Below are 12,313 nucleotides of genomic sequence, written 5' to 3' on the forward strand. Positions count from 1 at the left end.
GTGGCACACGGAATTTTGAATAAAGTGAGTAATAAAAACACTTTGAAAGGATTATGATGAAATGAAAGGTTATTACTGATCAGTGCAAGAGTGGATGTGTATTAAGTGAATGATGGTGCATGGGTGGAGTAGTAGTGTGGGACACATTGTGGTATTGTGATTCGGAGCGCCTGAAGTCATCAAATAGAAAGAATAAAATGATGTTGACAGCACAATGTGAGTTGTCATAGTAGAGCAGAGGTAAAGAAAAAGAAACAATCATACAAACACTCGATGGTAGACGGGGAGGCAAAGTTGAGTAACTTTCCCTACTCCAACATCATCACGGATTTAAAAAGAAAATGCAAGCTCTTTGACTGCTAATGGTTCTGGGGTGGCATAGGTGGCAAATAAGGATAATGTAAGGCTAGCATGTATGAACTCCAACACAAAGATATGACTAGGAATGCTAAATTATCCTATGAAAGATTGTTGTATACATCGACTGAAGAATTTGATCAGTGAGGAGGGGCAAGGAGGTTTGAGGGTTTGCGGAGAAAGTGATGCGTTGGGGAGAGAGAATACAGGTGGTGGTGAGTTTCAAGCAGATACATTGGAGAAGGGAACTGCATAACTTTTTGCTTGCTTTAAAATAAATATGAGTCTTTCAACAACAAAATAATTAAACTTCAAAAGCTGAGGAAAAAAGAGAACAGGTGACAAATCTACAAAACATGGGTAAATATAGGCGGAAAAAACCCCAGAAAGAATTACGCACTGTGGAATTTTAATTTACAATGAAAAATGCCTGCCTCTCAGCAAAAAAATAGCTTTTTTGCAGAGATACATTTTTCTTTTTATGAAAACTTTACCTCAAGGATAAATGCACAAATGTCACAACTTTCTGAAGTGCAAAAGCTGTGTTTTACTTACCTTCACCCTTCCCCAGTGATAAGATTGGTCTCCAACTCTGGATCAACACAGGCTTAAATTTAGCAGAAATAACATTATTCCATGTCACCATTTCTGAACACCCTCTGGCATCACTTCCAAATTTGAACATATGTGTATATACCCATACAGAAAAAACGCATAACAGCAAGCACAGAGGAGACAGTGTTTAGTCTTTAACCAGTCAGGGCATTTATTTACAAATTTGTAGTACACACACTCCTAAGTACGGTTGGCTGCACGCTCTCCAGCTCTGGCACCAAGGCCCAAACACAACTTTTTACAGATCACTCGGGCACCGGACAGCGTTACAGCAAGGCAAGTTGACACTAAGGGGGAAGAAATTGGCATTTCACAAATAGTTGCCTTCCCCAAACTGAGAACAGAATACACTTGTTTAAAGCGCCAGAGCAATGGTGAGGCATTCAGGTCGCAAGTGCTTTGGAAACTGTAATATACAGTTAAGTGCAAACTATACAACATTATAAGTTCCATGGCTCGTAGAAAATTGACTTTCTGGACACACTAGATGAGGCAGTTGACGCCTTATGAGATGCAAGCTTTCCAGGCACCAAATGACTAAGACCGCGCATACAGATTGCCTGATTTGACTCATTCACAAAGTCCTGAGTTACTAATAAAGAAACCTTTTGAAGTTTCCATACACAGAAACTAAAATTCAAGATGATGATACATTGAACCACAATTGGCTCCATGTCTGAGATGTTATGCCCCAGTGGCAGAGTAGGACTGGAGAATCGGCTCCTTCTTGTGACCTGGTGTGGAGGGTGAAGACAATATTCTTATTTTTCCTGTGTTACATGTTCCAGTTGCCGGAGGATTTGTGAAGTTGTGGGTAAGTTAAAGAACAAGAACATTTAAAGATCACTCACTAAAAAATGACCTGCCTTTTGCACTATGTGGTGATGCAACTCATGGTCTTCGCAATGTTGTGGAGTGGCAGAATTAAGGTGTCAGTCAAAGAGGTGCCACCCAGTACCATGGGGCAGACTAGGTAATGGATCAAGACAAAGTGAAGAGGAGTACAGAAAGATCTCATCACTGATCGGATGAGGAGTTGATGTGCAATCTAAGACTATAAGGCATGAACAATAGACTTTCCCTGAGGTCCAATAAGAATAATTTAGCAGGTCTTTAAAACAAGGCTAAGGAATAGAAAAATCCTCTAAGTTGTACAGCGGAAAAGTTAGTAATAACCCAATGGTGTCCCCCTCCCCTGACATAAGATGGATTAGCTCAAAATACCGAATAAGGAAGGAATGGGTCTCAGAAAGGCCCAAGTTGAAATCAGAAAGCAGAACCCCAGCTCTTTGCTGTCTGGAGCGGACCTTATTCAGAACGAGAGCAGAGAGATCTGAAAGATTTCCTTAGCACACCCACCCCAGCCTGTAAGCTTTGTCCTCCACTCCACCCCCCAGCCCTCGGCTTCCTAAGCAATATTTTCTGACCAACTGATCACACTTCTGCCTATTGCCACATAAGCAAGCTATAGATATTTCATCATCATCTTTCGTTGATTTTTGCCAGACTGGTCAGAAAGTACCAACATGAACAGTAAGAAAGTAGAAGCAGAGGAAAATGCCAAATAGAAAGTACATGAAAAACAAAATGCTTCACACCCAAGTGGACACGGTGAAGATAGATTATTTTGTTTAATAAAAATCTTTAAAAATATTAGAAGTATAATAAGGATGGATATTTGTTCTACAGAGAAACTGAGGGATTATTGTCAATGCAGAGCTTTATGGCGCTCTCGAGTAGCACAGCTTCAGTGAGGAGGCATAGTCAATTAGTATAACTGTAACATGGTTGTCTATGGTTTAATTCTATATTTTCAATCGGGAAGAATTAAAGAAAGGATAAACATCCCAGTTGCATTTTGAAGATAACCACTAAATCCTACTTATTTAATGAAGTAAAAAAGGCCCCCCGAGGCATAAATGTTTTATGGAGTGAGAGTCCTCTTTATAAGAGGGGTTCTGGGATCCCATACACGGTCGCAGAACATCTTGTCTTCATAAAGATCCCATGATGCAGAACCTAACCTGCCTATAAAATTCCTTCAGCGTCTTGATTTTCAGGGAACGCATCACTCATGTGAACAAATGTCTGGCTTCAGACTTGTGAATATACAGTAAACTCATAAGACACCAAATCTTAAGTTGTTCTCTCCTGGTCCGGTTTCAAATTGCTGTGATGTTACAAGGGCTGTAGGGCCATCCCAGAGCCCTTTGATCTTATAGTCGTCAGATAACCAGAACTAGAATTGAATGCCAAAAGGGATGAACAAGAGGATTACACATGGACCTAAATGGTGAGCCACGGAAACGAACATTGTCCTTCATTTACTTTTGATCTTTCATATATTTCTATACTGTCAACTGACACTCTAGAAGTACAGACTAATAGACAGCTATGATAAAGAGCTCTTATGTATTAGAATGTCCTTCAGGTCACTGGGGGAATTAGCTAGGTTCTGGCTCTGTATTAAAGGCTGCATTACATGCAGAGAATGCTCAATCAAACGAACTTGGAAATGGTGCCAGCTATGAAGTACCATTGCCACATCCTTCCATAGATTTATTGAAAGGAAAACGGCCAAAAAGTATGCACCAATTATAAACATGTATGTTAAAAAGATAATCTGGGTTTCCAATGTACTCATATACCAAACTGCGCAAGTTTCAGTCTTTGTCAGCAGAGCGAAAGGCATATATACGTCCTTCAATAAAATGTGTCTTAAAAAAACGTTATTTAGATTTTACTCCCTCTTTCCAGCACAATCACAACACAAAAAAGTAAAGTATAAAGAAAACAGAGACTTAACTCTGGCAAGATAGGAATCTATTCACCAGCAATCCAAAATATTGTTAGAGTACAAAACTGCTAACCAAGAAATCTATTGCTGAGATATGGATGAAGAAAAATGTACTTCATGATTTGTTTTCCGAAACATGTAGAGAGATCCTCTGTAGTTATTTGTGAATAAGGAATTTTGAGATTGCAAAACAAGTATACTCTGTGCTGTCATTATGAGGGTTGAAAACCTATTCTGATGGCTCAGAAGATTAGAAGTAGTTGTTTTTATCCTCGACAGTCTTACAGGGTTACTAACAAAGAAAAAAAGGGATAGTTTACAAAGAATTAAAAAAAGCTTTGAAAATGCACTGCCCACCTTAGAAGAAACTTAGTATAGATACAGGATATAAAAGCATTAGTAAATAGGCCAGTTCCGTTGTACGAGTATGTGCTGTTAAAGCCTGCATCTCATATGGTAAACTGCCGATGTTCAGTAAGTCTTTAAAAAAAACATACAATACGTTGGTAAATCAGAAATGACCATCATTATTATAATTGCCGGATCCAGCTGTGAACATTCTTTCAGAATTGTGCTTTTCAGTTGAAAAATACATACCTGCATAACATTTTCATTACTCTTCACACCATGCACCACACACACCAACAAAATAAATTCAGCTTGGTCAATTTGTGTTCAAGATCTGTCTTTGGCAGCATTGCACCAAAGTATTCTACAAAATATTAAGAACGCCGCGCAGCGTCCCTGACTGGGGGTTCCACATTTCTTGGAGCCCAGGTGTGACGTAAAATATTTGACATTGTCAGCCACCACAGGTGCAGGTAAATACAGAAGGCACAATTGTACTGTAAAATACTCCTAGCATCACAGTTGTCGTTTCCGATTAGCTAACAGGAGAGAATTTACTTTGAGTCCATAGCATGCTATATACAAGAAATGTGCAAAAGAAGCTTCAAATACAGGGGCTTCCAGTACTGAAAGCAAATGGCTTACTGAGAGACATGAAATGGAATGCTCAAATCATTGGTAACGCTGCCAGGAGACACTTTAAATCAGAGTGTAAAGGTGAAAAGTTAGGTTTAAATAGAGTTAAGAACCCTTACTTCAGAGTGAAAGTACTTGAGAAATTCAAGGAGATGAAACTCTATAGTAAAGTCATCATAGCGAGAGGGAGGAAAGGTCTGAACATGAGGGTGGGAACAAAACTAGGTTAAGTTGTAGACATTTCCTGTAATTGGAAAACCTGTCACAATCACAACGGGGAAATATGTAGCCAAAGAAAGCGAGCTGAGATGGTCAGTGCCAATGGAAACAACCTCCACTGAGGCATGTTTAGCACCACTCATGCACCTTGAGCCTGTTACTGGTATTCTCCACCCATGCTTCCAGCTTCCTGGATTACAGGCCATTCGAAAATGAGGAAGACCACACAGATGCAGAATCCGCAGAACGGAGTACCCAAAGCACAGTTACCAGAGCACAAGAAACGTTCTGTTATGGATCCTTTCGAAGACTCCACAATCAAACCCGAGAACCTTTGAGGGAAGGTCAGATGGAATCCAAGAACACTCTTTGGCTAAAAATATGCTAACTTTGCAGAATTGGCCCGAGCGTGTATTTTACAAGCAACTACTGAAAAAATGATTCCCCTTTGGTATGAACAAAACTGAATGCTGGCACTCAGCAGAGCACCAGTAACAGAATCCATTTAAGTAAAATGGTTACAACTGCCTGATCACTTGTGAAACAAGGTGTAGTAACATTGCCTTGAGAAGTTCACCGAGTTGTTTGTCTGGGCCTGGGGAAAATATTTGCTCTCTTTCTGTAGTAGCTGAAAGGGATTTTTACAGTTTTAGATAAGGAGGTAATACAAATGTCAGCTTTATCGATTGGTTACTGTGAATTTTTGAAAGGGAGAGTGGAGTGTCAAATGTTCTGATTATTCAAATGGCATGAAGATTTTCTAAGTGCTGGATTAATCATTTGGGTGTCATTTCGGAGTATGAAACCTCCAGTGGGTCAAGTAAAGAATTAATGAATCTTTCTGATCTTCTGCTAAAATGACCAAAAAGAAGGCTAACTTCCAGGGAAGGCGCTTCAAACTGCATAGTAGAACTAGCTTGATTCACATCTGATTAGAGAATATGGCTGAGGTAGAAATACAGTCTTGTCACCAGTAAGAAATAGCTCAAAGACTGGTCAACCGAGAACAAATCATTCTGGTGGGACTTTTGCTCAAAAAATAAAAGGGATGCCAAAGATTGCCAATGTGATCATTAAGAGCCAATGGCACAAAAGAGGGGTACTCCTATGTGAACTGCACCAACTACAGGCAACACAAACTTTTGATATCAGAAAAATAGGAAACCCCAGAGAGCATATTGGGACCTCTTCCTGCTTAGGAACACGGAAATGGTGTGAGCTCCCCGCCCAAACAAGGATGGATCTGCAGTCACAGTATCCCCGACTTTGAACTGAAGAATGAGATCTCGCCCGTCTTTCCTCTATCAGCCAGAGCTTGAGGTAATGAGAAGACGTAAAGACAACACTTCCTAAAACATCTCTGAACCTGTGGAAGGACACTAGAAACAAACATCTCCCCTCTCACCATATTATCAGAAGTGGCAACATCTTTCACACTAACCAGCTTCATTCTGCAAGTGCTACTTCTACTGTGACCCTTGACACCACTGAAATGTCTAGAGCTGCTTTTAAAACCCAAAAGGCTGTAATGGGACCAGAGGACTCAAGCATGTTAAGGAAAGACAGAGTTGACCATGCTCTCAAAGCGAACTGTATGTGCTAGACCAGCACACATTCATGAGCAGATATACTTGCAAAGCCCCTTTCACAAGTCAGCGCCAACCACAGCAAGGCCTTAACATGCTTCTTTTGTACCCTGCAGCTAAAAATCAATATAAAGTTATTTTCGAAAACAAAGTTGTTTTGCAATCTGAGGGTAAAAGGCGTTATGACCAAGATATGGAGCACTGCTCAAGACACTCTTCGAATAATGTGCCATGCTTCAAAGGGCAATTCGTTTTTAGAGAGAGCTTCCAACACGCTCACATGTCTATAGTATAACTTTCGGAGGTCTAAAGCAATTGCTTTACCTCTAAGAATGGCACTAAAAAGGTGTTTGCAGCACCAGATAATCTGTGGCTTTTTCAACTGATCAGACTTGGCTATTAAATCTGAACAATAACTAAGAATCCAGCTGAACTAAAAAACTGATGAAACGTAAAATACAGGGATAAACTGAAATATGAGGTAAGCAGTCTAAACAGTGGTTACACAGTACATGAAATATACAAGACATTAAGCTTATAATGGCCTTTCTTTAATTAGGAAGCAGAGTCATTATAACCACTTAGGCGAACCCACATGGATTTTGATACTTTAAATGATTTACTATTTGGAATGTGGGATCTCATCAAGTTGATATTAAGGGAACCAATAAGTATCAACGCTTAAGAAAATAGAAAAGTCCTTCTATAGGGCTGTTCTGATCGAAGCCGTAAAAAAAGAATGGTGCACTGCAACGAGTGGAAAGCATGCAGACAGCGGAAGGCCTTTGTAAGAAGGGCATAATGAGTTTTAATTGTGGTCCGACAATAGGCTTGAGTCAGAGGCAATACAGGGTTTAAAAGACCCAGCAAATATAGTGTATGAGATGAAAGATGCAAGAGAAACTGAAGAATAAAGAATGAAGGTGGAGGTAACAAGTGAAGAGAAAATTATTTGATCAGGGCAAAACATGTTATAACAAAGTGATGGAGTTTACAAAACATAAAACACCAGATACATCACTAACAAAGGCTATGTAAGGGTAATGTAAAACATGTTGTACAGGGGAGCCAAATGACAACTCACGAGCTAGAAGATGACAACACAGACAACCTACAACCCAACAATATGTCCATGCTAAACGCAAAAAATCAACACCAGATGAAGCAGGGCATTGTGGGCAGTGCTTCCACTGCTTCAGCTGGAGTTCTGACAGATATTGGTAAGAAGGTGCTATCAAACCATGATGTTGATCTTCCTGGTTAGGCAGGACAGTGCAACTAATGTGGCGTAGGTAGAAGAGTTCAGGGAGCAACTAGGCTTTGGGTGCATCCATAGTGGTTTGCATATGGCACAGCAGGCCTGGCTCTTTGAAAACATGCTCAAGAGGGCCCACTGTCTTCAGCAGCTTTGTGCTTGCAGGCAACAGACCATGTATGGCTTGGTCACCTCAACTTTCCAATGCAGACTCACACAGACAAGAAGATTGTCAGTCAATAGTGTGATCCATGGCTTACACTCCACAGGCAAGGTTTGTTTGGGTAAACAAAAAAATATACCAGTACAAAATACTTTAGATAAAAAGACAACACTATCAATGCTGAACATAGCCATTGCAGTTGGAAATGAGCCCTTACCAGTTACCCAACTTTCTTTGGCAAGAACGAAAATATCCAGTGGTAGAAGACAGAAAGTGCAAGCAGAACAGTGCAGTAGAAAACCACAAAGCCCAGAAATTGTGTGGAAAGGGTATACATATCAGCCTCTGCCCCAAAAGAAAGAAGCGTTTCAACAGTCCTTTTAATGCTGAGGAGGTTTAGATGGAGAATGTCAGAAGCACAACAAAGATTCTCCTGTCCGAGCGTGTGCAGGAAAGGAAAACAGATAGAAACACAGGTCAGTCATGCTAGTACATCCATGCACAACAAAGCAAGGCAGAGTACTGGAATCATACCAACTCAAGAAACATGTTACATTAAAGAGAATGCATGCTATCTTCTGGAGAACTAAAACTTGTTGTTCACCCCTGTGAATTTAGAGTTTAAGTAAAAAACTAAGCAAAGAACATTTTCAAATAATCGGTTAACAGGAAGCTGTAGGCAATGCAACATGACCATCAATGGACATCAACCAACTGCAAACCCCATTTAATAAGATCCTATGAGCAACAAAACAAGATTACTCAACTTCTAAACCAGAACTTCTGCATGGTAATCTTCAACTGATTCCAACCCTGGACAAGGCAATATTGGATTTCATATGGGTCTCCTTACCCGGAAGGGTAACACGGCATGGCTAGGTAGACCAACAGATTTCATGAAGCTGATACAAATGCGGTCAACAGTAGATGTTTCCAGTTTCAATTTAAAGATACGGGTTTGTGGGAGACTTTCTCAACAAGAATAGATGTGCATGAATAATATTCAAATAATATGTAATTTTATTTTCGCGCCAGGAATTCACAGTAGATTTACGTCCTGGGAACGAAACGAAGAAGTGGAAGCCAGAATTCTATACGGATAAATCTATCCGGAGAACTGTAACTTCCTTGCAGTTACCTCCTTTGCTTCAAGGGATACACTGCTACCTGAACTACAATGAAGAAGAGAAAGAAAAAAGTTACTTACCTATAAAAATATTTGTCCTGTTTCGGTATTCTATCCAGACCAATTTTCTATAGAATACTTCCTAGTAGAAAGGGAGGCTCTTGGATTCCTTTTTAATAAACTTTTAAAAAGCAAATCAATTAATTGTGAGCCCTTGAATTCAAGTAGAATAGAAGCCCTGCAAGGAAAAGGTGGTAGTTGAGCTCAGGAAAAGTACTCTCAATGATTTACAACTTAGGCAATTCCCTCAGTTTCGAAATGTATAATATATGGGCCTCACAGGTACTATGTACTCTGGATATGAGTGGAGGCATTACTGCTGTTTGGGGCATTACTGCTGTTTTTATTTAAAAATATATCACTTTCTAAATTTCCCCCTCACCAATACAAACCAAAACTGAAGCTCTTCCTCCCACAATTATTGCTTTTGTTCACTAATGCCTCGCTCTTACTCTCCTTTATCATGTTCCTGGTCCTGTCAGATATTTTCTTTCAGGACTTTAACCCCTTGGGCGCGGCCGCGATTCTGCACCTGTGCGGCAGTTTTGAAGAGTGGGCGGGTTCATGACGGCCCCCAGCCGTCATCAGCACACGCCCACCGTGATGCATGACGGCCGGGGGCCGTCATCAGCATGGAAGGGGTTAATGAAACAATAACAGCTCTCACTTCTTGGTACAAACACACGATTATTGTAGGGACTTCAGTATCCATATCGATAAACCTGAGGATAATCACATGGCCCAACTTCTGAGAATTTTTCATATCTGCCCTTTAAAACAATTTGTGCAGCGCCTTACAGTGAGGCAGGCTACATGCACAATTTAACCATCGGTATTAAAGCATATATTCTCACTATCCATATTTTGACTTCCAGTAGGTTAGACCATTTTATTATTACATTCAATAAATGACTTTTCCTTAGAGCTAATATAGTATTTTTACTCTAAGCCTAAACTGAATACTGGCAGTCACCTGTCTGCCAAATGACATGCATCTGTGGTGATGGGTGTCAGGCTAGCTTCGACGTCTGGGCCTCAGGATGAGCAATCCTTTTCCTCCTTGCAATAAAGGCACAACTGGGAAGGCTATGGCCTCTGCTTGATTTCTGGGTACCTGAATGATTGTCTGGTATCAATGTTGATTTTAATTAGAGAAACTCATACATTTTCACCACCCAGTTCCTTACACCACCCACAAAAGAAAACAATACTTTTTATCAGCACACACACAGTTAACCTAGCTGTTTCTTTATCGGTCATGATAGCTTCACCCACTTGCGAGGCAGAACCGTGGTTCGTGATCATACAGATATCCATTTGCTGGGACAAACAGGTTGCTACAAGTTGGTACTCCAAGACCACACTTTTATCAGGAGTGTTGCCTTTGTAGTCAGAGATGTGAAAGTAGTACCATAACTGAAAGTGCCAAAAATATGACCGGAACCCAACACTCCTCTTAGAGAATGGCTTTTGTTCATGCTGCTTTGGGAGCTGGCGGACATTCAAGGAATGGAGGCAAGGCGCGCGCAGTCATCTTGGATGGAGAGGAGTTCCAGAATGTAGAACACTGTGGCAGCAATTACTGTAACTTGTTTGCTGAAAAATGAGTCTTATCTCTGTCAATGAGAACAAAGAGATACAGGGTTTGGAGCATATTTGTCCTGCAGCCATGATTACCAAACTTAGTTTTGGCTTAATTCATATTTTGGGACAGTCGGTTTCAAATTTACATTTCTTTCCCATACTACTGACTATAGCCAGAGCAGAACAGATAATTCTTACTAATTATACTCAACAATGACTTTTTAGATTGTGAACTCAATTCACAGAGTACACGCTCTTTAACGCTTGCTCTCGTAGAAAGTCCAATAGCTGCGGAGGTCTTCTCCATAACTGTATAAACACTCACGGTGATCGGATGGGGAGTCTCTTGGAGGATGATGTAAGCCATCTTCAATGGCACAAGATAAATCCAAGACACTCCCATTCATGTCCCATTCCAGGCACATTTTATTTCACTCAGGCCAAAGGACTTGGGATGCAACTGTTGGAACATAGGAGGGAGTACCATTCTGCCAATACGGTGAAGCAGGATGTAGCCTATGGTTAACAGGAACTTCAAGACATTCAGGATCAAAAACCTGACTGGTGAGCCAGAATCTCAACTTGTGGTGGTGATGCAAGTACCTTCTGAGGCAAGGCGAGGAGTGTCTTGGTTATGTGTGGTGTAGCTGGATAAGGTTGGAGCTTTTTAAAGGGTTCTATTAACCTTCCATGGACCTATTGTGTCATACACAGAAGTGAATCTGCTATTTCCAGAACCATGGGAAACAAAATCAGAAAGTAAGGGTGGTCAGCAAAAACCTTATTTCAATATTGTTGCACCGTATACTTTAAAAAGACTTCTTCTCTTGCCATTCAGGCTCCTCTTACCTGATACATAACATAACATTTATTTTTGTTCTGATCTTTCTCTTGTAACAGCCTTAACCAAAGTCAAGAGTTACTATTGTATTCTCCTTGTGCAGTGATAATAGGAAACTAGGAAAGGTCACAGCTGGCTTGGCATCATGTTCTCAATACATTTCAGGATTGGTCGCTGATGAGAACCTAATTACATAGCTTGGAGTGCTTCCATTGCTGTTTTGTCATTGTCAAGAACGTACTCATTGATGGTGAGTTTCTGGTGGTGAAATAACTGGGTATCAAGTAACAGTTCAGCTTCATGCAAGAGGGGTCAGAAAGCCACTCTCCAGAGACAGTTAAAAAAAGATCTGGCCAAATTAAGGCTTCGAAAAACCACTGTAGCTTCCATCATCGCTTGTAACATCACCGTCCTGATGATGATCCCATTATCTTTCTAAAAGGGGTCGAAACGTCGTCGACCTATGGAATAGATTCACACGTTTAAACCATTGTGTTACATCAGTGTGAACACTGTCATGGATAGCTTGTCATGTATGTTTATTGACTTCAAGCATCCTTTGTCTTTTGCCTGAAACACTTTGTTTCATATGTATTTGTCTTTTGTTTTGTGTACTGGATGCAGAACTGCGTCCCACTCTACTGTTGGCTGCTCGTCATTATGTTGAAACATTTATTTGATTGATTAAATTATGTGTCCGGCTGGACACCGTTGAATATAGTACTA

At 40.4% G+C, this 12,313-nt stretch overlaps 1 protein-coding gene across 24 annotated transcripts in view; it reads right to left on the reverse strand.

Annotated features, from left to right (window-relative positions):
- Positions 1-12,313, reverse strand: part of LRCH3 (leucine rich repeats and calponin homology domain containing 3) — a 345,591-nt gene that overhangs the window by 16,753 nt on the left and 316,525 nt on the right. For 4 of the 24 annotated variants that reach the window (XM_086944574.1, XM_086944573.1, XM_086944568.1 and 1 more), the window contains one exon: positions 8,078-8,409. The exons of 10 other annotated variants lie outside the window; for them this stretch is intronic. In XM_086944574.1, coding sequence (XP_086800700.1) covers positions 8,197-8,409 — 213 coding nt within the window. In that variant the 3' untranslated portion in view covers positions 8,078-8,196. Of the gene's footprint in view, positions 1-8,077; positions 8,410-12,313 lie in introns of those variants that run through there. 10 more of the 24 variants (XM_086944584.1, XM_086944583.1, XM_086944576.1 and 7 more) reach the window with 3 other exon arrangements.

The sequence above is a fragment of the Lissotriton vulgaris genome, chromosome 11 (genome assembly GCF_964263255.1).
Source record: "Lissotriton vulgaris chromosome 11, aLisVul1.2, whole genome shotgun sequence".
NCBI classification, from domain to species: Eukaryota; Metazoa; Chordata; class Amphibia; order Caudata; family Salamandridae; genus Lissotriton; species Lissotriton vulgaris.